Source organism: Artibeus jamaicensis, unplaced genomic scaffold, assembly GCF_021234435.1.
Source record: "Artibeus jamaicensis isolate MK-2021 breed Jamaican fruit bat unplaced genomic scaffold, CSHL_Jam_final scaffold_1689, whole genome shotgun sequence".
NCBI classification, from domain to species: Eukaryota; Metazoa; Chordata; class Mammalia; order Chiroptera; family Phyllostomidae; genus Artibeus; species Artibeus jamaicensis.
Window position 1 is genome coordinate 559,108 of NW_026522029.1, and position 27,102 is coordinate 586,209.

At 38.6% G+C, this 27,102-nt stretch overlaps 1 protein-coding gene across 2 annotated transcripts in view; it reads left to right on the plus strand.

Moving 5' to 3' along the window:
• NOTCH2 (notch receptor 2) overlaps positions 1-27,102 on the plus strand; it is a 204,731-nt gene that overhangs the window by 110,607 nt on the left and 67,022 nt on the right. For both annotated transcript variants that reach the window (XM_037167776.2, XM_037167786.2), the window contains 3 exons: positions 3,942-4,201; positions 7,152-7,487; positions 16,457-16,579. In XM_037167776.2, coding sequence (XP_037023671.2) covers positions 3,942-4,201; positions 7,152-7,487; positions 16,457-16,579 — 719 coding nt within the window. The remainder of the gene's footprint in view (positions 1-3,941; positions 4,202-7,151; positions 7,488-16,456; positions 16,580-27,102) is intronic.

Genomic DNA, 27,102 nt, shown 5'->3' on the forward strand with positions numbered 1-27,102 from the left:
GTCCTATACATGTACTACAGGAGAGTAAGTCAGTTATACATTGATCATATCTAAATACTTCACTAGAGTAAAACTAAATCCTTACAGGGGCCTGAAGGCCCCTCATGACCCACCACCTTTCAGGCACAGCTGTCATCTGTTTTCTCCTACTCTTTTTCTTAATTAGTCCCTTTGGTAGAACTGCATAGCTCTTGCTAATCCTCAAACATGCCAGGGTTGTTCCCTGTTTTAGAGCTTTGGCATTTGCTGTTGCCTCTGGCCTGAACACACTTCCCCTAGATACCACCATGGGTAGTCAGTCCATCACCTCATTCAGGTCTTGACTCAAATGTACCTTTTCAGTGAGGTCTTCTCTGGTTTTCCTATTTAAAGCCCAAAATACCTCACTTTTATCTATCCTTTACTGTCTCTAGTTTCATCTTTTCCTATTGCTTTTTCCTGTTTTATTTTTTTATAATGCTTATACCTACACCTAACAAATAATACATTTTACTTATTCACTTTGCTTTTGTTTTCTCTTACTAGAATTTTCAACTCCACAACTTCAAGGATTTTCTTAGCACTATAACAATGTCTGGAACTTACTAAATGTTTGTTGCATGAATGAATGAGTGTAATATTCTTTGTGGAAACAGATACAAGAACAAATATCATCAAAACATTATTATTAATAAGCATGTAGGATGCTATTCATAGAATTAGGCTTCATGTATTCTTTTACTCAGGAGTTCACAAACTTTTTCTGCATCAGATAGTAGTTTTGTGGGCCATATTGCCTCACTGTAGCTGTTCAGCCCTGTTATTGTAATGCAAAGTAGCCACAGATGATTCAGAAATAAATGTATGTGCTTATGTTCCAATAAGACCTTATTTATAGACACTGAAATTTAAATTTTTACATAATTTTCAAATGTTATGAAACATTCTTCTTTTGATTTTCCCAACCATTTATTTTATTTATTTAATTATTTTTAGAGAGAGAAGGGAAAAAGAAAGAAAACAAGAGAAACATTGATGTGTAAGAGATACATTGATTGTTTGCCTCTTGCAGCGCCTTCAACAGGGGACCTGTCCTATAATCCAGGCATGTGCCCTGACTGGGAATTGAACCAGTGACCTTTTGGTTCCTGGGTTGGCACTCAATTCACTGTATCACATCAGCCAGGGTCCTGAACCATTCACATTCCAAAATGTGAAATTATTCTCAGCCCAACAGGCAGTGGCCAGAGTAGACCCTTAAGATGTAGTTTGTCAACCTCTGCCTGTACTGGTTTTTTAAGCATAACATAGTTGAAATTTATTTTTCCATATAGGGAGCAGCAATGTAGATTAAATTCTAGTAACAGATAATTCAGCAGTACATACTTTTGTTTGGCTCCATTTTTTGTAGTATTTCATTTTTGTTTTCCCAGGAACCTTATGGTTTCATGATGTATTTACAATGGTGATATTTCAGTGAGTTTTCGTTCTCTGAGCAGATGCCACATAATAGTGTTGGAGAGGTATTGATAGTGTAATAGGCCAGGAGCAAAACTGGGCAAAGCCTACCCACATTTAAAAGTTTGCCATTATTTACAAGGTGAATAATTTTCATAGGGAGGAAATCAAGCATTGTCAGCCAGGCTTAGCATCCAGAGGACCAGAGTCCCTGTGAATGAGAATTGTGGTGCAGTCTTTAACATTATCCAGAACAGATTTCTTGAGTAAATTGCAAATGCTTTTAATAATACAGCTCAGGGTCAATTTTAGCTACGCTACATTGGCTGTTTTTACTCCCTTACTTAAAAAAATCAGAAAATAACCTATTCTATTACCAAATCAAGCTGTGGTTTAAATAATGCATCATATTTTCCTTAGTAAGTACCAAGAGAAGGAAATGTTTCTTATTTGCAAAAGTTTTTAATAAAAGGTTTTTCACATACTTGATTTTATTGGATTCTTACACAACTATTTAAAATCTGAGAACATTAATAGTCACTGAGGTTAAAAACCTTGTCCAAGATCTCAGCATCAGGATTCCCATAGGCCTGACCATATGAGGTGCAGACTCCTTGCTGGAAACTTGAGCCAGTCTTTGGTTTGAGTGCTGTGCCCTTCGCTCACTACGTCTTCATCTCTAGCTCTGCCTTCTCATGAAGTTCCTCAAAGCTCTGACTGCTCCCGGCTCCGCTGCACTTACTGTACACAGCTCTGGGGCGAGGAGGCTGTGGTCAGTTATATCACTGCCACTGCAGCTACTTACCAGCTCTGTTTCCTCTCAGCCATTTTAGCTACTGCATAATTTTTCTGGGCATATTCTGTCTTAGTTCCCTAATGTCTGGTTCTCCTTCCTTTCTCAATAACTGTGACTTCTAAAGACTACCTTGACAACCAATAGCTAATTAAAAGTCTTGGATATGATTGGCAAAGACAGGAAGAAGTAAAACATGATGCCAGCGCTTCAAATCTGGGTGGCTGGGAGCATCAGGGCATAGTTGTGCCCACAGTGGGCTGAGGAAGCTGTGATAGGAGCTGGGCCTCCCTCACTCCAAGCAGGTTATTTATTTATTTACTTACTTACTTATTTTTAATTATTATTTTTCAATCACTTTCAATATTATTTTGTATTGATTTCAGGTGAACAGCCTAGTGGTTAGACATAGTGTTCTCCTCAATATTTCCAGTACTCAAATGGCACCATATATAGTTACTACAACATTACTGACTATATTCCCTGTGCTGCCTGCACCTTACATATTTGTGACTATTCTGTAACTACCAATTTGTACTTCTTAATTCCTTCGCCTCTTTCTCCCCAGTCTTCCAATACCCCTCTCAAGAGCTACTTTTGAGGAGAAAGATTTAGAGTTTAAATGTGTTACCTTTGAGGTAATGGTGGAAGTGTTGTAAGTTTAGTCTTCTATGCTCCAAGAAGTAAAATGTAGAAATATTTTGAACCAAATATCTGGGGGTGCAGCCACATGGTAAAGTTTATGGTTAGCCTCAAAGTCATCATGTTCCTCTTCATTGCGAATGGAGACTTTCCATATCTTTTGAATGATATTTAGAAAGATTTTCATAGATATTACAGTTTGGGATGGTTGTATATATTATGAATCAATGGGTGGCGTATATAAAGATTCTTCAACATACCATGGGGAAAGTGTTCTAGAAAACAATTCGATAACAATGGAATTGTTTTCCATTCTTCATTTTGGGTCTATATGGTACCTTAGATATTTTAAATGTCATTTTAGTTATATTTTTTGCTTTTTAAAATTTGGTTAAAAAAAGCTACCTACTACTTATATCGTAACAGACTCAAATTAAAAAGCAAAGCTTCTGCGAAGTGTTCCCCATTCCTTTTTGTTTCTTTATCACAGTCTCAACCTCCTGAACGTAACCCAGAAATCCAGACCAATTTATGTTTCAATGGAGAAAAGAAAAGGAGAACTTATTATTTTAATGCTTAATTGAGAGAAGACGCATGGTATTTTATGTTTTTAACTGGAGAGGGTAGAGAGCCAGTCCATGCATTATCATGTGTAGGTCTTAATGCTATCCAAGGGCATAATCAAAATAAGAAGGTTAATGAATTTAAACACACAAGTATCAACAGCGCTGCACAAAAAGGTGCTGTTATACTATACCAGTCTGTATGTATATGAAAAAAAATCCAGAGTTGTATTTTGCCTCTGAATAAAAGTCATGCTGACTGGCTGTGGCAGACAATGCTGGATCACCCGCCTAGTATTCTGTCTCCAGTCTAGACTCAAAAGGACATGGGAATATGAGGTTAATTTCTCTAACATTTTTGCTCCTAAAGTGTGGCAGTTTACAGTTGTACCTTCAGGCCTGTCAGTTCACAGTGTGGTGTTTTCTCGGCTGGACTGCATTATTTTGTAAGCTTTTTGGATTTATAGGAAGTCATGCATTTTCATGGACTTCTCTCTTTTCTACAGATGTCCAGAGGGCTTCTTGGGAGAATATTGTCAACATCGAGACCCCTGTGAGAAGAGCCGCTGTCAGAATGGTGGGACATGTGTGGCCCAGGCCATGTTGGGGAAAGCCACATGCCAGTGTGCCCTGGGGTTCACAGGCGAAGACTGCCAGTACTCCACCACTCATCCCTGCTATGCACATCCCTCCTGTCAGAATGGAGGCACCTGCCACGTGCTCAGCCAGGATGACTATGAGTGCATCTGCCAAGTTGGTTTTACAGGTATCAGATGGGACTGAGGCCCATACTTTCCAATTGTCAGTATATGTCTTTATTCAGCTTCTTTTGAATCTTGACATCTGGCTCTTAAGAGTCCCCCAACTCTGGTACATACTTAACATTATGGTAAGGAACTGGAATGTTCTAGACAACCATTTTTAGCTTTCTTTTGAGAGTTTTCAGAGAGGAGAAAGAGAAAGAAAAAGGGTCAGATACTCAGAAGTATTTGCTTAAAGTGTACATGTCAGGATTGGGGATCAGAATCACGTCACTGGCACCAGAAAAAAAGCTGTTCATGCTATTAATAACTTGCTTCTTGAAATCTCCTCTCCCTAGACATTCAGGGTATTGGCTTTTCTGACCTTCTGAACTCTGATTGGTCCTTTTGCTTCCGCATTCTCTTGTCCTCATCCATTCTATATTTGTGTTCCTTGGAACTCTGTTTAGAGGCTTCTGTAAAGTCTTATTACAGCTCTCCCAGGGGAAATCTCACTAACTGTCCTTCTGTTCATCAGTTGCTGAGGACTCTGATAGTCATCTTTTTTGCTCTACCCTGACCCTGACATTCAGACTTGTATTTCCATGTATTGCCTATTATCTTTGGAGATTCAACAGGTATGACAAACTCAACACGTTGATATAAATAGTGCTACATTCCAAGTATTTCAGGTTAGAAACTCCCTCTCACTTGTCCTTACCTGCCTTAGACTCAGTCACCCAACCCACCCTTTGAATTACCTCTCACCTTCTGCTTCTCTCCCTTTGCTCTCCTACTCTCCAATTGAGGTCCCTGTCATCTTTCACCTGGACTCCTGCAGTCATTTTCTAACTGATCTCCTTGCTTTTATCATCTCTCCATCTTGTTCACCTACCACATTGCCATAGCTTTAATTATAAATGTAAATCCTTTCATAAACTCACCAGCTTACAATGCCTAATGACTTCCTGTCATCCACAGGGTAAACTGAAAACTTTTCATGGCTTCCATAGCCCTTCACAGTCCGGACCTTATATCTTTTTAGAGCTTCATCTTCCTGCAAGCATCTAGTTCTAGTCATGCCATCATTCATGTCATTTCCTGAAAATGTCATACTTCCTATTGCGTCCATGCTATTGCACACCCCTTTGCTGGGAATGCCCTTTTCTGTTATTGGCGATTGCCCAACTTTCTTTTAAAACTCTGTCTTACTGGCCCTGTCATGATTCCTTTAGGCAGTTAGTCTTTATGTCCTATTATTTTCTGTGCCACAATCTATTATAATTAATTTTTTTACATGTCTCTCATTTGACTAGGTTATGAGTTCTTCAGAGGTAGGTCTGAGCTTTATTCCAAATGAACCATAAGTGTTTATTAAGTTAGATGAGAAAAGGAGTCATTTGTTGTTTTGTCCCCAACTACACCAATAATTTTGTAAATCTAATAAGCAAAAAATGAAAAACATAGTCAGAAAACTAGACTGGATCAGTTAATTTGGAATTCTTGCTCTTGATTTTTCATTATAGGATGTTGATAGGAGTAGATAATAGTTAAGGTGATCCGTTATCTCCATTATGACTGTGATAGCTTTGATGCTGTGAGTGATTGAAGAGATTTGGTAGTTAAGAGAGTAATTCTTTCCTGATTATCAGTTTTGAGTTGTTTTGCTCCACAAGGAAAAGGGAGGCTATGCCCATTTATAATGGTTTAATTCTGAATGGGCAAAGTGACAGTAATGCCTTCTTTATAATTAAAATGATCTCTCTGAAATGATCTCCAAATTAAAACTTCTTCATTTGCCATTATAAGGATTTGTTCTTGGTGTTCTGCAGTTTCTGATCATGTTTGCACATCGGCAACTTTTGTCTGTCACAGGTTAAGTTCACCCTTATGGTTCTGGGTTAGGCTTATACCCTTCCTAGTCAGACTTCATTAAGCTCCACCCTTAGATGAAGAAACAAGCAGGAAGCTAACGCTTATATACTACATAACATTTATGGGAAACCAAGTTTAGGGACCTTTCTATTTCAGCTATAGGCAAACACTCTGATGATACATATGGAGATTAAAGTAACCGTTTTAATTACCTTCCCACTGTAGGTAGGTACCTCTCATGACGAAAGAGTAGGAAGAAAAATACCAGTTTTTAAGAAATTTTTTTTCTGCTTCGCATCCTGAGATATGTGTTGTGCCCAAACATTTATCATACCTTTCCCCTTTGATCCGACATTTAGTGGTGGGCAGAAAGCACGCACTTCCGTGTGCTCACGTGTCAGTCACCCTTTCCTCTCTTTCACAAAATCTGTCATGACCCTCACTTGCTTCCCTGTGGGGTATTTACTTTGACAACCACTTAGAGTATTACAAATTCAGTGGGTTCTCACATATTTACTGTAAAAAAAAAAGCTTAAGCTAATGACAACAAAAAGCCACAAGAATACCAAATTTATTAGTAGTATAGGAGTTTTTTTTTCTCTTTCTACCACTTTCTGCTTTGCTTCCCTGGAGTCATGCCTTGCTATCCAGCAATATAAGAGCCTTCCTGCTTCTTCTGGTGCCTTTCTTCCTAAGAGAGTCCATGAAAGTTACCTTCCTGACCTTTTAGTCTTACGACTGCTTCTAATTTTGTCTAGTTTTCATATACAAGGAGCCAGAGATTCTTCATTTCTTCAAACACATCAAGCAATATTTATATCAAGACCACAATTAGTAAAATGTTTCCAAGAATATGTGTGCATGTGTGTTGTGTTTAAAGGAAAAAGAAGTAGTATTGACTTGTTTATATCTTCCAAGAGATCTATTTAGTAACTATATGTTATGGAAAATATCAATACATTTTATTTATTTAGAGAGCTTAAAGATTCTCCATGCAGTAACCCCCTGATGTCACCTGCTGGTTGAGAGATGCGGGGGGTTGAAGATGGTGCCCACTCCCATTTCTGAAGGCAGTGCTGAGTTCTGTTATCTTTCATCCAGGTAAGCTGTGCCAGTGGACTGATGCCTGCCTATCTCATCCCTGTGCAAATGGAAGTACCTGTACCACCGTGGCCAACCAGTTCTCCTGCAAATGCCTTGCAGGCTTCACAGGGCAGAAATGTGAGACTGATGTCAATGAGTGTGACATTCCAGGACAATGCCAGCATGGTGGTACCTGCCTCAACCTGCCAGGTTCCTTTCAGTGCCAGTGCCCCCAGGGCTTCACAGGCCAGCACTGTGACAGCCCCTATGTGCCCTGTGCTCCCTCCCCCTGTGTCAATGGAGGCACCTGCCGGCAGACTGGTGACTTCACTTTTGAGTGCAACTGCCTTCCAGGTAAGGAGTTCCCCTAGTGTCCTTGGATAGGGAGATGCACCTCCTGCACAGAAGGAAGGTGGTGGGTGGGACTCTATTGCTCCTTTAGGAAGTATCCTTCCTAGGGGAGGGGTGTTGGGGAGGGCTGAGAGAGAAAGGGAAGTGAGAATTTTGGGTGAGGTGGCTTATAGGAGAGGGAGGAGTTTTATGGGTCCAATGTGGTGTATAAACTGAGCAGGGGGTAATTGAACATGTCAGGGTTTATGATGATGAGTGGCTAGGAAATTGTTTAGTGTCCTTTTTGGAGAAACAGTAATTACAGAAACAGCTGTGGGAAAGGGATAGCCAAGTCTATGGAATGGAAAGGAACACAGTTGAGAATTAGACATTGAAAAATAGGTGTGACTAATGAAATGCTTTAAACTGAATTAACAGTAATTAGGTGATCAAGTTTTGTATATGCTTTTACCTCTAAAAAACATTTTTCTATATACTTAAATGTGCCTGCTTACCCTTCTGTGATTTTTCCCTGGGCTTCTGGGCCTCAAAACCCTTTTCACTCTGTCTGACTTTGGGATAACCCTGCCTTGACTTGAAGCTAGAGAATTTTGGAACTGGGGTGGGGGTTGGTGCTCTGTTAATCAGTGAGCACTTTATGATGAGCACTGAGAGATTATATATGATACAATCATACATAATCCTAAGGTAGAAACACAAAGATGAGCAGTGTATGGGAGCGTGGGGCCCAGCATTCTGCAGAGGAGGAGAAAAGAGTGAGCCTGGCCAGTTCACTAAACTCCTTATAAAAATGATGAGGATGCTGAAAACTGAGAATTTCGATTGGGAACAGAACATAAGCAGCTGGAACAAATGAATTACTAAGCAACAAAGATTCTGTTTTTATACAAATATCCTTAGTACAAAAACAAAAGATGGAAAACTTGGGGGGAATAATGTGCTAGTAAGCAGGATTGCCTCCGAAAGGAGTTGTTCTAGCTACTTTTCCAGAATGGGAATCTTTGATTCTGGTGGTGAAGGTATGGCTCCCATACAGTGGGATTGTGTATTTTATCTTTTGGGGGTTAAAGGTCATATATTGGTCCCTGGTATAAAACCAAATGGTACTTTATTCATTTCACTTAGTAAAAATTTATTGACTGCCAGCAATGTTCTAGGCACTTGTGCTATGGGCAACCAAGACACTGTCACACAATAGAAGACTTCATACTATTTAACTGAAGCTTCAAGAGTAAGCTATTATTGTATCACTTTCAGTTTCTCTTTCAATGAAGAATAGATAATACTGTCATTCTAAACACTAAATAAACTTTTATTGGCATAATATTACTATTGTCTATATTATCTGAAAGAAAAACTAAAAAGATATCCTCCTGTTTTCATTTTAAGGATTAAGGAATGAAATAGAAATGTAAACAATTTAATTTTACAAATATTCTAATAGTCTAATATTTTAAAAGTCTACTAGTCTGAGTGGCTAGTAGTAAAGGTTAGTGTGGTTTATTATTGAAGGCTAATTGTGTTTTTAAGCTTCAAGAGAATTGCTTTTAATAGTTGCCTAGAACAAGAGGTTAATTTGGCAGCAAAATGCTGACGGGAAGTTAGAGAAGTCAATAAAGGAAGTTTTTAGCTAGGAGAGAGTGATTACTCACTCCCATAGTCTTTGCATTGTTATCCATTAGCCACGATAAGAACCTTAGGGAATTCTGAGAGTGTGTGCAGGAAAGGATCTGTCAAACCAGAATAGTATCTCCTCCTTGAGAAAGGAAATAACCAGGGATTCCACAGCTGAGAGGCTGCCAAGGCTAGTGGGATGGAGTGAGGAAAACTTGGCTCTCTCTTACACTCTGCTTGTAGTTTACAGCAAGACATTTATTTACTCACTGATGAAGTGTGTGTATGCATGTGTGTGTTGGGAGTGCGGGGTTGGGGGAATTTGATGAAGAGAAAAACTAACATACAATGCCTTTTATGAGTCAGGCACTATGCCAGGTCCTTGTACATTTGTTAGTTCATTTACACAAAACCTTGGGGGCAGGTATTAATTTTTCAAGTTCTCCCAGGTGAAGTAATTCAAGTTTGGAGATGTCAAGTGATTTGCCCAAAGTGGCGCAGCTGACATGTGGTCAGGTAGAGTCTTTCCCCCAGGCAGATTCTTTCCAAAGCTTTTGCATCTTGCTGCATCACCCTACACTACTTCTGTCCCTGAGTGTGCTTTGAATATGTATGAAACTTTGTTAAATGCATTGAGGTGTTTGAGTTAAAAGAAAATTACACTCATGTTATAAGAAAAAAGAGATACTTCTAATTATGATAGACTAGCATTCATTACATATCAGCCTATGTGTGATGCATTGCAGACACTTAAAAATAGGTAGACTTGTTCTTGCCTTTCAGGATCCAATGATCTATAAACTACATGACATTAGCTTAGACAGTGTACAGAAGGAAGTTAAAAAAGAATGCAAAACAGTAGATAATGCTGTGAATAATAGATGCTTACAGAATTTGTAAGATTTTACGCTCATTGTTTTTTCTGTCCTAAGTGGACTTTGGAAAATATTAACTGTATTTCCACATAGGAAATAGTGTCTGGAAGGTGATTTTCTTTTACAAATTTTTTTTGATATATGCAATACCTTTCTCCTTGCCCTTTCCTCTATTGCCCTCCACATTATTCTAAATGACTAAAATGTTACTTAAAATAATAATCAATATTTCACTTATAAAACTGGGGAAACCAAGTCAGCATAGTAGCTTGTAAAGGTCATGTGTAACTCCCAGATGGCTTCTTCCCACTACATTTAAGGTCTTTGCACTTCTAATTGGCCTAGCCTGATCACCCTATTTAAAATTGTAACCATACTCTCAACCTCCTTAACCACTGGCCCTTATCTACTCTTATTTTTTCTGTAAGACTTATCTTCTTACTGTATAACTTTTACTATATAATTTACTTCATGTGTCTGTTGTTTGTTGTCTGACTTTCCCAAACTCTGCTCCCTCTTCTGCAGAGAGAAAGCCAGGATCTTCGTTTTTGTTAGCAGTGTATCCCAAACACCTAAAAACCAGTGCCAGGTACATGACAGGTGCACCAATGTTTATTGACTGACTGAGTTTCATATCATATCACAGTGTTGAGAATGTAACTATGTTTGGTCTTCCCATTTCCTTCCTGGTGTCATGCATCTTAGACCTTGCCTGGCTTTTCCCTTTGTTGTTGTATTCTGTTATACTGGGTAAGAAGAATTTTGGAGTGCTTTTTAACTCTGAAAGTCAGTGACCCCCACATAAGTTAGTGATTATATTGGAAGGGTTTAGTTATAGTTCTTTTCCTGCAAAGGGCACTATCGTTATAGTGAATTAATTTTAGTATTATTGTAAGGCTCCTGGGGGCAGGGAAAGCGATTAAAACTGCAAAAATGACTCATCTTGTGTAACAAAGAAAGTAGAATTTCTCTATAGTGGGAAGAAAGAACAATATATTCAAGAGGGAACTAATAGACATAAACCAAGGAACTATATTTCATCTTCTCCTTGGGTCAGCAACTTTTAAAAATCCAGACCTTCATGAGCTACCATTAAGTAAATTACTTAGCAGATGCCCTGAGGAGGAGTACTCAGCCAGAATCATTTTAACATAAGAACAAAACAGAAAATAAATCATTGAATTTTTGACTCCCAGTACTTTGAAGTTAGGGCCAACTAGTGGGGAGAGAATGAGTTAGGCCCATTTTGTGTTTGTGGACATTTAAAAAAGTTTTACAGGTAATCAGAAAACGATGGGGTGTTTGAATCTATTGGCTGTGAACTTGTGTTCATAGTTGAATTGAACAGTCCTCAGTGTATTTCCCCTTTTTCTTTTTCTCCCACATCTTTTTATTCCACTGTGATTTTTTAAAAGCTTCATAAAAAGCTGTGTGATCTTGTCTTCTCCAAACAACAAATGCTTATCCTTTGTAAGCCAGCCCTATACTTCACAGGGTGATTGTGTCAGATATCCCTGTATCATTGAAATAATGCTTCAGGCACATTTTGTGGCTTTTGTGTCTGCTCTGTTGTTGCTGAGCTTAAAAGCTGTTAGAAGGAATTCCTCCTCGCATTCTCACACACGGGGCATGTAATGTTCTCCTGGGCATTAGAGTAGTCATATCTTGGCAGGTATCTCTGGAGCAGATGCAGAAATCTGCTTGTACTGCTTTTTAGTGTGCATTACTTTAGCTTCTTTGACCTGGGCCCCAAGTCCAATTTTACTCAATATTCTCGGAGGTGTTTCCTGTTTTCCCATGCATGGTGATTTTGCCCATGCTGTCTCCTCGGCTTTCCATCACCTTCTTCCCCAACCCTCGCCACCTTTTTGTACAGAACTCATTCTTTATGATGCATCTAAGGCATCCACTTCACTGAGATGCTTTCTGTATTCTCCACCCCCTTGGGGGATTAGAGATACTCTGGGGTCTTTTGGCAACCTGTACACCTCCAGCAGATCGTGCATTTGTTCATCTTTCCCAGCAGACACTCTAGTTTTAACTCTCTCCCGCCCTCCCAGTATCCAACTTAGTGCTTGGCTCAAAATTGAGACTCAGTGAATATTTGGCAACTGAATGAATTGAATGTGATAGAGAAGAGAATTCCTGCATTATATAATTTTTTCAGTGTACTGAATTTATTTTTTTTGAATGCCCATATTCATTTCTGTGACGTCTTTGGTAAGAAAGTTAGAAAGAAGGTGGAGAGCATTAGGGAGATCCCAGGGAGGCAGACAGGAGCAGCAGCCTGGGTGGGTTGTGTGGTGGGGGGATACATGGGCTGGTCTTGGGGGTCATTGAGCTCCTTTGGACTCTTTCAGAAGATGGAAGATATGTGCCAAGAAAATCAGCTGGACCCAGATAGGACCAGTTGCTTTTGTGAAAGGCTTCTTTCCAGGGGTTGGGGGGAGAAGGTAGTCTTACAGATTTTTACCTTTTTGCATTCGTCTCCACCATTTCAGGTGCCCCTGTGTTTTTCCTCACTCTTTCATCACTCTACATGGAAGCCTTTCCTGAGGCCTTTCAGCCTTGCCTGGGAGAGTCCTGGTTGTACTTTCTCATCTTCTCCATTTGCTCTACTCTTTGTGCCTCTCCACCTAGCCTTTCCACCCTCACACCTCCCAGGGTCTGAAAACAGAAAGCTACGATGCTCTCTTGAGAGATGCTGTTCTTTGTGTGGGATGACAAGTTCAAAAGACTCTTTTCTGCTCCCCACCCTCACTGTCATTATTTATCAGTTACATGGCCCATAGTTTTATAACAGCACAGTCTTAAAATGTTCCTTCTAAGTTTAATTTCTCTCCTTGTGGCCTTTTAAGGACGTGAATTGGCGTTAAGCAGCAGATTCCTTTTAGTACGGTCATGGGAGCCTCTCTGTAAGTCTGCTACACCCATCCCACACACAGGTCTGGAGACTTGTCTGTTTCCCTTTCCGCTAAAACCTTAAAATATGTTTTAAAGAAGTGATTGTACTGTAACTTACTCATATAAGCCTTACCCACCCCCTTGCATAGACTTTCTTACAAGAATTTGCTGGCTATTTCCAAAAAGAGTCCCGTGTCTCTATTTTTAAGGCATAAATCCTGTCTTAACTTTGGAGAACTGATTTGGCTTGAGTTTTTCTCAGACAGGGAACTTTTGACCTAAGGTCAGTTTTTCAGGTTATTGAAAGAGAACTCTGAGGTCCCCAGAGGATATACTCCTTGAAACTGGGTAAAGTTTCCAGTTCAGTATAGACGCCTACCTACTAGTCATGTAAACTCGGATTGTGACTCTCAGCATGATCATCTGTCTACGTAAAAGGATTAGAGTAGATAGTCTCTATGGGGTGCTTTGATCTCATTGATTAATAGTGTTAGCTAGTATGTATGTAGGAGAGGAATCACTGGGTGATAGGGTAACTAGCCTTTTCAGGAACTACCAGACTATATTCTAAAGGGGCTGCACAGTTTTACATTCCAATCAACAGTGTGTGAGGTTTCCAAGTTTCTCTACATTGTCTTGTCAGCACTTGTTATTATCTGTCTTTTTGATTATCAGCATCCTAGTAGATGTGAAGTAACATCAAATTGTGGTTTTTATTTGTATTTCCTTGATGGTTGACGTCAAGCATCTTTTCATGTGCTTATCATTTGTATATTATCTTTGAAGAAATGTCAATTCAGATCTCTTACCCATTTGTAAGTAGATTGTCTTTTTATTATTGTATTATTTATGTTAAATTTTTATTATTGTTTTAAGAGTTCGTTATATAGCCTAGAAACAAATCTCTTGTCAGTTAGATGATTTGCAAATATTTTTCTCCCATTTTGTAGTCTTCCACATTCTTGATGGTGTCCTTTGAAGGCCAAATATTTTTAATTTTGATGAAGTCCAAACTATACTTTTTTCCCTTTGTTGCTTGTGCTTTTGGTTATATTTAGAAAGCTTTGCCTGGCTCAAGTCACAGAGATTTATTCCCGAGTTTTCTTCCAAGAGTTTTATACTTTTGACTCTTATATTTTGAGTTAATTTTTGTGCATGGTGTGAGGAAAGGGTCCAACTTTATTCTTTTGTACGTTGATATTTAATTGTTCCAGCACCATTTATTGAAGTAAGTGTTTTTTATATCTAACTCATCTAATCTTTACAACAACCTTTTGAGGTAGATCCTATTAATTCCCCCAGAGAGAAAATAAGTATCGTGCCCACATTCATTCAGGTATTGCATGGCAAGGCTGAGAGTTGGATCTAGGCCTTGCTTTTCCCATGAACTAATGCTTTCACCTCTCCTCTTCTTACTTATCTACTTATCGGCTAGGAAGAACGACTTCAAAAACAGTCAGTCAGTCATAAAAAGAGAACATTTTATTTCTTATATGTTGTGGTTATGAAGAAATGCTTCTTATTTCTTAATTTGTCTGTGGTTGATGAATTCAGTTAGTTGTAGCATTGACTCATATAAATTCAAGGTCGCAGTTTCCAATTTGGTTACAAGGGCTTTATCATCTCTCTGACACCCTAGTCAGTAATACGTAGTATTAGTCACCAGAAATATCAAATTAGGGGGAGGATGATCATTACCAGTTCTAGAATATCAACAGACCACCCAGGTTCTAAAAATGGTGGGCCAGGTGCCCTATTTCCTTCTCACACTCTAAAACTGAATCTTTGACTTTTCTAAAGGTTGTTTCCATTAAGAGCACTAGACTAGGGACACTGACCTCAGTTCTTGTTCAAGGACTGCTGCTTGGTAGATCTGTAGATTTGCCTTCACTTTATCATAATATTTTCTGACTTAGCCCATTCATAGGATTAAACAGATATGTGAGTAATATGACAAATATTTTTTTAAAAGTCTGAGTCTATAAAATTTTTCATACTCTTTCTCAAGCTTACTTAGTGATTCATCTGCCTGAATGGCTTGAGTACCAAATACAAGGAGGAACAGAATTCTTCAGTCAAGCTTTCACTTATTCTCATATTCTATGAAGTGATTTCCTTTGGTCTCTGGGAATTATTCTGGCCATTTGATTTATACTCATTTACATGACTGCCACTGTATTCAGAGAAACCAGCCATGTTCCAGTGTAACAGAGCAGATGTAGAGAACACCACAGTGGCTTGTGGTAAGGAATGAATAAAGCAAGGTGTGATTGATGTCTTTCCCCACCCACAGGCTGTCGATGCCCTGAAAGCAGGGACTCTGTCTTTTTTACTCACTGTTATATCCCCAGTGCCTTAAGACTCATTAAGTGTTTTGAGTGTGACAGAGGAACCTAAAGGGACATTTTGAAAGGCCGAGTACATAGTCATACTGTATTTCAAATAGGACAATATTTAGTGAACATTCTCTTGTTTTGAAACTGGTAGTCTTCTATTTTAATAGCTAAGGAATTAGGTAGCAAGGAGAGAAAAAGGGAAAAGCCCAGTATATAAATTACTGTGGGCAGTTAGAGTGAAATTTGATGTGCTAGTTTCATTTTTCATAAAAGGGGAAAATCAAGAGGAAGGAAGCAAAGCTATAAAATGTAGTGAGGAAAGGGAAGAATTTGAAGGGTTGGGAAGTTTAGTTAGTAATAATACGACCCCATTTTCAGATAGTTTTTTATATTTGTATTACATTTACTTGTGATGTGGCACTTACAACAACCTAGAAAGGCAGGCCAGGAAGGTGGAGTCAACCTCATTTTACAGATGAGGAATTTGATTCAGAGCACAGGTGGCAAACACAAGGCCCGCGGGCTGAACCCGGCCTCCACCTTGTTTTATCCGGCCAGCACCTTGTTTCCACCTGGCAGCAGCGCTGAGCTCTTGCTTAACTGTTAAGGAGTAGTTACACTTATACAGTCCTAAAATTACATTTGGCCCTTTGAAGGCAACTGCGAGGCTGATGTGGCCCCTGGTGAAAATGAGTTTGACACCCCTGGTTCAGAGTTAGGAATTTACCATGTGTGAAGCAGTTTATAGGTTGTGAGGTTGGAACTTGATTTATATCATCAGACTTTAACTTCGATATTTTTCTTATGCCCTTCACCCCCACCTAGTTTTCCCAAACAGTAATCCCAAGGGGAAAAATAAATTTAAATCTAATTAGATAATCTTTTATCTGTTCTCATTAATCTAGCATGGAGCTAAGATAAATCTAATACCTTTGTTAAGAACCAGTGAATAGCTGTCCCAAATAGAAATTTGTCTTCACTGGGGTTTTATTTCATGAAACTTGTGAGGTAACTGTGAAAGCATGTCAATGGCATAATGAATAACTTTAACTATCTAGCTATGCTCAAGGCAAGAGAAGGCAGAAGACGAGGATTTTTAATACAGTGAGTCCTGGGTTCACCAGCTGCTAGCTGCTGAACTGAAATAATGAAGTAGGTTTCTGATGATCATGCCCTACAGGAGAAGAGAAGATCATTTCTTCTGTATAGAATTCATCATTTTCACTTGTTCTTCTCTTACCAGGTTTTGAAGGCAGCACCTGCGAGCGGAATATCGATGACTGCCCTAACCACAGGTGTCAGAATGGAGGGGTGTGTGTGGACGGGGTCAATACCTACAACTGTCGCTGTCCCCCTCAGTGGACAGGTATGTATAGTGTGGCTAAAACCAGGATGGGGCATAGATTAGTAACCCAAGGCAGGCTGTAACTGAAGTAGGCACCTTTCACAAGGGTCTCTGTGCTAGATCATTGTGCTAACCCTCAAGGTTTTCCCATGTTCATGTAAAGAAACATGTTCACAGGTATTGCTCTGAACTCAGCCCTGTACTAGGTGCTGTGGCAGATGTGAGAAAAGAGCATTATTGACAGACTCTGAGGTTGTCTGGGAAGCATTGCACATTGTCTGGAATGTAGCAGATGCATAATAAATATTTGAAAGAAAAGAACATGCTTAAATGCAAAGATATAAATGTTCTTACCACACACACATACAAATGGTAGCTATGTGAGATAATGGATGTGCTAACTAATCAATCTTATTATGGTAATTATTTGCAATGTATATGTATATTAAATAATCACATTGTGTACCTTAAACTTACACAATGTTATATGTCAATCATATCTCATTAAAGCTGAAAAAAGGAAACTACAATGTGTCAAGTTTTGGTGTAGTATCAAAGAATAATCATAATTATAAGAAAATTATAATTAGAATACTCCTGTTCTGACTTAAAAAAAATAAAAGTAAGTTATAGAGATTTTAAGAGTTCAGAGCTGTTGCTTTTCATAGACAGAACCCTATCTCATCTTATTGTTATGCCCTATAATTATTCAAAGGGCTGATACTCTTGATAACTTATTTTTATGACACTCATTTATATTTTTATTTTTCCCTTTTTTGTATCCTTTTGTGCATAGGACAAAAACAAAGATTTTTGCCCCTGAAAGTAGAAGGGTAGTCTTGCTTAATTCTACAACCTCTTGGAAGTTTCTGATACTGTCTTAGGCAGATTTTCTACTTCTGTTTGAAAGTTAAGTTGATTTTATGCAGACGTTTGGATCCGATTTCTGTTTATCTAACCGAAAGTGGAGACAGTTAAGAACTAATTAAGTGATTAAGAACTGAGCCTTTTTGAGAGAAATTGATTAATTTAATATGGAAACCCAGTAAGTTATGGTGTAAAGAAGAAAATTCAGTACCAGTGAGGGATGGTGCCTAGCAAAGAAGCCTTGATGTTGGATTGCCGCCAACACTACCTGGTGTTTAGTGCTATAAATTGCTTTTCCTCCTCTGTAGCAGCTAATTATTTAGAGTACTTTTTAGAGCTGTAGACTGTGAACCAAACAGATTAAAAGAGTTTAAAACTTCAATAACATGATTTCCTGAAAGGGCACATATTTCTTCTTTTAATCCCCAAACTGCCCTTTTTTAATACTTTCCCACTGGGTTCCCCTAAAACTGGACTTCCCCTAGAATTTCTTCTTGGTTTCTTGATCCTGGGACTTGACTCCCAACTCTCTCTTCTTTCTGCCATGCTCTCTGTACCTTTTGCCATTTCTGTGGTAGAATTTTCAAAGGCCATTTTTTTCAACTTAAAAATTACTGTGAAGTTAACTATATGACAATAACTGGAAAGATTTGAATTTTTCTTTTTAATGTCTCTCACAGTGGCATTGGGTGGGATGGGATAGTTGTTAGGAACTCGAGCCCATACTCATCTCTCACCCTGTGGCAGAGTGACTCTGTGTAGTACTAAGGCTTCCGATGCCAATCAAGATTAAGTGATATTATGACTTCATTGCCGGTCTTTCTTTGTTACCTCACTCAGTTTTCTGCTTTGATATTAATTAGGAAGGCCCAATCTTGGGGGAAACTTTCCCAGTGAAATGATATTTTACCAAAATATCTTACCACAGGATGTTTAATAAATACCTTTTCTGTGAAGGTCCTTATAAGATGTTTTTTCCCTGTATGTTCTTGTATTTCTAGAAAAGGCAAAAATGATGGGTAAGTTCAGTGTGGCAACGTTTATTTCTTTTGATCTGCTGTCATTTAAAGTGACTCTCAGCCTTTAGTTTCTCACTGCAGTTTTCTTTCCTCTGCTTCTCTCCTGCCAGTTCTTTGGTTTTCAGTAACAACCTTGCTTTTTGCTGTCCTCACCACCAGTAGGATAAAGTCTAAGGCTCTTCCACTTCATATGGGTGAAGGAATCCTTCCTGGCCTCACCCCTGTCTGCTTCTCCAAGCTTTCATACATCCAGCAGTACTTCATATTCCAGCAATAAAAACTGTTTCCAGTTCTCCTGTATCTCCCACGTCCTGTGTCGTCGCTATTAATACCACTCCTTTTCTCTAGAGTTCCCTTCTCCACTCTTCTCCCTCTTGTCCTCACCGTTTTTGCCTGCCTGACTCAGATTAAGTGCTTGCCCCTTTCAGGAAGCCTGCATGACCTTTTTCACATCTCTCCAGGCTGAGCTAAGTGTTCTTTGCTGGGCTTCATCACTCTCCCATACAGTCCTCTGTGATAATACTCGCCACATTATTGTTGGCATTGCTATGTGCTAATATTGAGGTGTGGGATGTACCAGGTTAGAGGGTGGGTCTTTGTTCTCAGTAGCTGAGCTGTTTACCATCGTAGCCCCCACCTCATTACGAGAAGAACAGAAAGATAATTTTGGGGTGTAGGGTTCCTATTTCTATCGGCATTACAGCTATAAATTCAGGTTAGTATTTTCTACCTCATACAAATTAAAGAAATAACTGGGGCTGGGAGGTAACTAATGTTCATTAGCACCCAAATACGGTGCTGATTACAATGTTGATTTTATGTAATCTTTGCAATAACTGTAATAGGGGTAGAGTTTATTAAATACTCTTTTTATAGGTGATGATGAATATCAGAAGGGCTTAACTGTTTACTCAAGGCATATAGTGGCTGGGACAGGTTTGACCCTGGCCTCATTTTACTCCAAGTTTATACTCAATCTGTGGTCTTCTTCCTATACAAATGTTCTCTGTGGGTTATCTTTTTGAAAACTTTTATATTTTTAAGTACTTTGATTCTTTTTAAGTGATTGAAAGTTCAATTTATAGTTTATCATTTTAGGGTATGATGATCTACTCTGGTTTTTTTCCTTTTTAAAAATTTACCTGGTTATTTTGAGATTAGAAGTTAAATTAAGTGAATGCTTTATATTCAGTGTGGTGTGTTTTTATTATACCAAAAGGCTTTATTACATTTTGTTCAAAATTCCCTTTACAGTTTCTGGCTGCAGAGTTGAAGCATGAATTGTTTGCTCTGGCTTTTGACAAAATAAAAAAAGAGGGGTTGGGGTCGGGTGCTAAGAGAGGGAGTGAAGTTGCCAGCTATCTGAAAAAGAATGGATGGGATTCTATAGCTAAAAATACTAAGTATCAGTTGGAAATAAATGAAGATTTGGGAATTTGGTATGTTTTTAGTGAGAAGAGCCTTACTGTGTTGTATGTACACATGCATAGAAGGCTTGGTCTCTCATAGCAAATTTTAGACTTCAGGGTGACCAGAATTTTTCCAAGTCTATTTATGGTTTGATTTGAGGTAAATGAGTCAGCTTTCTTTTTTGGGGGGGAGGGGGAAGGCTTTATTTGCCATCCATGGAACTAATATCTCTTAGTTACTTTATTGGGGTATTAGGTGAATGAATGGTACAGTAAAAAGCTTTTTGAGTTTTTCATTTACTTAGCAAACAATTATCTTGTAAAATATTCTAGATAATGCATTTTGGTATGGTAGCCACTAGCCACATCTTGATACTCAGCACCTGAAATGTGACCGGTCTGAATTGAGATGTGCCATAGTTGTAAAATACCTGATTTTGAAGACATGGTATTAAAAAAAAGTAAAATGTCTCATTAATAATGTTTGGAAATATTGATTAGATGTTAAAATGATGGTTTAGATACACTGAGTTAAATAAAATAAAATATTAAAGTTAATTTTACTAGCTTCTTTTTTCCTTCTTAAAGTGCTACCAGAAAATTTAAAATTACATCTGCGTCTCTTCGATATTTCTACTGGACATACTACTTTAGATGCAGAGATGTTCTGTAGGTATTACCATTGCTGCTGCCATGTAGGTGTCTCCTCTCTGACCCTGGGTGGTAGAGGGTGTATGTGTAGCTCTCTGTAGAGGGGCCTGGAGTTGGCCCCACTAAAGGAAAGCATGGTGCCCATGTTCTGGTGTGGTTTCCACATCAGTGGCGGACAGAACTGTTTTCTAGCCCAACACAGAACGATTTTACCTGACATGGCTACCTAGGTTAGTAATAATTTGGACCTTCAAAAGCTTCCACTGTTCTGGACAAGCTAAAGCCCGGGTAGAAGAAAGAAATGGTATTGGGTTTGGACAATGATTTACTTTTCTTACTGGAATCTTGTTATAGAGATGGTTCCTCTGCAGAATGGAAGTAGTCCTAAGGATCTGATGAAGCCTGAGCACAAATGTTTTTATGATTACCAGGCTTGGCCCTAAGCCAGTTGCCGTCTTGTGAAAGAAGTTCTGCTTTGGCAGATATCCACTTAAGAAAAAAAGTTATGAAAGGCCCCCAAATTAACTAAGGCAGTATAGATTAATGTTTTGTCTACGTAGATTGTTATTTTAATTTTCTTTTTAAAGGTTCATTTCCTTCAGAATTAAAGTTGCCTCTAAACTCAACTCACAAATTCCTCTCTGGCAGCTTTTGGTTTTGGGTTCACTCCTAGGGCAGACGTGATTTATTTTCCTGTGCTTGTTATTAACCCAGAATTGTAATTTCAGCTTGGGCTTGGAATAGTGCTTTGGGACACTAAGCAGAAGTGAACAATGAAAGTTAGGTGGATATAAGTCAAATAAAACTGACCACATTTTCTCTGAGCTCTCTCTCCTTTGTAACACAATGATCCTGAAGAGTGGGTTAAAGTCCCCTTCGTTGTTGGTTACTCCAATTTCAGTAAAATTTTGTGGTATAAATCAGCAAGGCATATATTGCCAGAGGTGCTCCATGAGCTTCCTTGTCTGGAAATGGAGTCTTTTTATGGTGTTATTTTGGTTGTGAACTAAATGCTCCTATTCCAATTTAGCCTCTAGTTGGCGACAAACTGGTCTTTAGGATGAGCTTTTTCTCACAATCACTTTTCTGCTCTTGTTGGTTGATAGTAGAAACTATTTAATTATAACTGGGAATGTAGAAGTTTTCTTATTTGCATGTTTCATGGGGAATGGGGAAATGCATCTCCCATTTCAGTTTTTTTGCCATCAACTGGATTGTGAAGTCTTGATAATAAGCTTGTTTTCTGGAATTCTGCTTCCAGCCCCAATTTCGGTTTGCCATCAGTTGGGCAGACTGCCAGAGTGCTAACCTGAAGCACCTTCACCCCAGAGGTCTCAGAGCTGATTAGTGGTTGTACTGGCGGGGACATGGGTGAGCGGTTAGCATAGCTCCCCACTAAGTGCAGGAGGCGAGACTGAGGGATCTCCTCTGCCCTCATCCATGCATGACTCAGTGTCTGGCTTTGGCTACATCCCAGGCAAGATCCAGTTTCACTTCATGGGTTTCAAAGCCTCCACAGAATGATTGTAAGGTAGCTTCAATAACAGATATTTATTGAATAACTGTTATATTCAGTATACTATGCTGGCTGCATAAAAGACATGAAGAAATTTGACCCTTCTATCTTTAAAAGAGGGTCAGATTTACCAGAAAGAAATAAGTCTACATAACCACAGTAGGAGGTAGAAAGTATGAATGGGCGAGAGCTTGAAAGAAGGATCAATAGGAATTAGGGACCATTTACATACTCAATTGGATAAGGGAGGAGATTGAGAAGAATTAACTTCTATTTTGAATCTGAGTTATGGGAAAATGGGGGGACTGTTGACAAATGGGCTAGAGCTAATGATAAGTTTTCCAATTGAAAGACATTTAGCGGTAAGGTCCAGGAAGTCAGAACAGAGGTAGGGGCTAGAGACTCAGAGCTTGAGTTTTGTTTTTGGTTGCCTTGGAAATGGATCAGGTGTGTAAAGGAAAGTGTGTGCAGTGAGAAGAACAGAGGGTAGAACCTGAATTGTGAGAAATTTCTACACTAAAGAAAATGAATGAGGAAAGGGATCCAAAGGAGGAGGATGAGAAAAGGGAATGTGTGAGAGTTGGGAAGCAGCTTACCGTTAGAGCATCACTGAGTCAGGGGTGTGTTTTAAGATTGTGCCCTTAACTCAAATCTATACACCTCTATTGGTAGCTGCTGCAATATTTTACTTCTCTTACTGGTTTATATGCTTGCTTTGCCTAGTGGACTCCTAGTCTCTGGAGGATTGGGGAACTGGTCTTACTTACTTTGGCATTCCCAGGTCCAGTTTTAACAAATGATGGTTATCAAATCAATTACAACCAGGAGAATAAAAAAAGAATAATTGCACAGAGTTAATCAGATTTTTTAAGTCCTTGAAAATCTTCTAAAATGTAGTTTCAATGTAAAGAGAGAAACAGACCAGATTGCAAGGGTTGGGAAGAAAAGTGAGTGATGAGGAAGGGGGCATAGTCACTTATTCAACATTTTGTGCTGCTGGAAAAGGGAGAGAGGGAGGTGCAGGGCTGGAGCCATAGGACAGGAACTTCATTCATGTGACCCACCATATAAGACAGCTAGAAAGGGGGCTGGTTAATGAACTGGGTTATTTAGGAGGGGCTTACTTTTACAAGTTTTAGTTGCAGATAAATTAGGTGAAATGGTTGTTGGGAATGGGAAGGGATGAAGATGGCGAGCATAGAGTGTACCAAGTTTGAGATCTCGAAATTGGAACAATGAATGTCGTATAATGAGATCCAGAATGTATGTTTGTGATATGCAGCACATGTGGAGGTCATATGAGTTGAGAAAAGTAAGAACTCTTGGCTTAGATGACCTTATTGGTTCCCACACCAGATACTGTTTTCAGAGGAGAAAGGGAGGAAAGAGTGAGAGGAACGTAAACTGTGTCCTTAAGTCATTTGGGGAAGTGGAAATTGGTCCATGTGGACAATAGATAGAGATGAGGTGATTTAGATTATAGTATTTAGTATTCTTTTTATTTTTAAAGGTATACATGTTTAGAAAAATTTGGATTTGAATCCATCTCTATTTTTTAATGTCAAAATAAAACTGTACACTAATCTCCTTTTCTGTAAGGTGAGGAATATTGTTTCTTTGCTCTCCACATTTTGTTTATATGGTCTGATATTTAAAATTCACATTATAGTATAGTTACTGTTGAGTTTTAAAATCAGATACATATTCTTTAAAATTATTCTTGATATTTACATTGTTTTCTAATCCAATGTGTAATGTTTTAGGCTTAGTTCTATGTGTAACTTGCTTTCTGTTAACTACTAGTACTTTTATAACACAACCTTTTCATTCCCAAGTTATTTATTTTGATTTATATTTTTCCATCAGATGAGTACATCTTTGAGTATTTTTTTCCAGAGAAGTTATGTGTTGATATGTCTTCAGAATGCTTGGAGTTTTGGGAAATACCTTTTGATTTAGTTGCCTTCATATACAAATGGCCTCTTGCCTAGATACTGAATTCTTGGGTCATACACTAATCTCACCAAGTTCCTAGATGTGAGTGTCATAGGGAAGTCCCAGACAGGTCTGTCTCTGTCTCCGTCTCTCCTCGCTTTCAAACCAAATCTTTAACCAGAGGTATTAGGTTATAGGCATTTTATCCTAGTACTTTTTGAGCCCTTTGGATCTGTACACATAGTTCTATTCTCACCTCAGAAAATATTGTCTTTTTCATTTGTTTTTGTGTTTTCAGGAACACCTGTTACCTTTGCATAAGGTCATGATTCTTCCCTGTGGCTGGAATCTTCTCTCTTGCTATTTTTTCTCTTGCTGTTTTTTTCTTTGCATTTTATGAGAACTTGTTACATTTTTCCTTCATAACACTTATTTATTCTTCTTTATTGTTCTGTCCTTTGTAGCTTCCAATGTGATTTTATTTAAACTGCATTTTATATTATTTATATCATTTATAACATTTACTCATTGTACCTAGGTCCTCTCTATTTCTGCCTCTCAGCCTGCTTCCTTTCATCAGAGTCTGGTGTCCTATATTATTTTCCATTTCTTTTTAGAACCTATATGTACCTAAATTTCTTCAGAATATAGAACCAGTTCTTTCTAAAATGTGTTCAATTTCTGTAAATGAATATTTTTCACAAGTATGTTCTTCATACATCTTAAGTAGTACATTCCCCATCTTTTATATTTTAGAATGTTTTCACAGGCCCCATGTTATTTTTTCCATTTTTCCCATTTGTTCATAATAATTGCCTAGAAAGAGAGGATGTCCATTCTCTTTGGAACCCCTACTGCAGATAGTTTTTTCTCCCAGGGGAGTGAGGGGTCCTTTATGTAAACTAGTAAAACAGCCCAGCAGCCGAAGGAGGGGGAAAGAACCAGAGCGCGGGCCTCCAGGCAGGGGGACTAAAGCTTGGAGCCACTTTCTTCTCTGTGTCAGGGGTCAACTTTCTGAATGTCCAGCATTGGTGCAGCATCCATTGCTCACCATACAGCTTCTGAGCCTGGATGTTATTTGGTGTTACTGCATCTGGAATTTGCCCCAGATGCACCACAGACTTTCTTGTTGCTATAGTGGCCACTAGAGCCCTGGAACTCCCCAGTGTTTTAAATTGCTATTGACCTGGAAGGGTGAGATAGAGTTCAGTCCATTCTCCCCAGAGCAGCAGAGTGGGCATTCTGAAACACAAATTGGATTGTGTTGTTTCTTTGCTTAAAACACTTCACTGAGTCCTCCCTGTCTTTGGGTAGAGTTGTAAGGCTCTGCTTATCACTCCCTCTGCAGCCATATCTCCCTGATGCATGTCTTGTGATTGAACCCCATGGATTTTTTTTATGGTCTCAAATGAGCCATGTTATTTCTTCTATTCAAACCTATGCATACACACTTCCTTCTTTCTGAAATACTCTCCACTCATTCCCTTCCTATATACACTCTCACACACATACGGGCTCTTACACAACCTGGGTAACATATGAAGTCTCTCTATCTTTCTTGCTCTTGCTGTCTTTCTCTCTCAGTAATTTAAAGTTTATTCAGCTATAATGCAGCTCATTCTGACTTTAAGGTAGCATTAGATGGCCTACTTCTGAGTCTGTCCCCAAGATATTCTGTTGTACTTATCTCTTTGTTTTATAGGTTTGTGCAGTCTCTGGCACGAGGGAGTCATCTAAGTTTGGATTACATAGCAGTAAACAAATGGATAAAAGAACTTTAGAAGTAGTTAAAGTAAGAGCCTGCTATGACCTCAGAATATGGAGCCAAATGCTGCAATTACTGTTAATGTTTAGATAATAAATTCTTGGTTGTTAATGCAAACTTAGGTGGTTTGAAGGGGAATCTAGGAAAATGAATTGTCAAAAAAATACACTGCCTTGATACGGGATGTCATTAGGTCCTGTAATTGTAGCTTGCCAATCAACATATTATCTTCAACTGGACTGGACAGTATAGTTCTTCTCTGTTCTATTCTGTGCTCCCAAGCAACATGTGTCTATTAGAGCAGTTTTTGCCCTATGTTATTGTTTGTTTGGTTGTAAAACCTGTATTTATCTATAAGTTCTGAAGGGTAAAAGCCACAACTATTTTATTCAGCATTATAATCCCAGTGTGTATAGGTCAAGCCTGGCATATAGTATATTCATATTTGTTGAATAAATGAGTGAATGGGGCATTACATTTTCCATTCGTTTCTGACCCGCCCTCATCCCTCCAAATTTAGAGCTGTTACTGGGTTCTTTCAGGGTCACTCTCTTTACCTCCCTGAAATACTTTAGTGCCTTTCTTCAGTGGGGACCAGGCCCCTACATCTATACTACATCTGTAAAGCTGGAATGATTGATTATACAAGAGGATTAAATTTGCAATTAAGTGCTTAACACAGCGTCTTGTACCTAGAAGTAGCTTAATGAATTAATGTTTACTGTTTGAAGTTAGTAGCAGCATTTGGGAATAAAGAAAAATGGATTCTTTACCTACTTACCTTTACGCAGATGGAAATAATTGGAAGAGGAAGATCTCAGCCAAGATGGCCGACTGGGATATAGTCTTTGGGGGAAATCTTAGGTTTCAGTTGAAGAAGGAAGGTACTCACAATAATGTAGAGTTACCTGTGAGACATCATTGAAGGATTAGGGTCAAAAGACAAGATGAATTTTGTGTAGTATAATGTAGATGGAGTTCAGCAACTATGGAGGGGCCCGGAATGAGAAGTTTTGTGTATTGATTGGTGGATGTAGATAAAGGAATGATGAATAGAATAGAGACAGCCTGAAGGTGTGAAGGAGATGAATTGGAAGATGATTATTATTTTGGGATTAGAGTGACTTAAGAGGAGGAAGGAACAGATAAACATTTGTTTTGCAAATATTTTTGAATACTACACAATATTATTAGCTGGACGCTGTGGTAAATGTCAGGGATTTACGGATAGAGTAAATAGTTACCACCCATCTTCAAGGAACTTACACTCTGATAAGAAACACAGACATAAATAAAATAATTATTTTATAACTTTGAACTGTAATAAATGCCTTCAGGGAAAGTAGCAGAGCATATTAAAAGGCAGAAACAACTGAACTTGA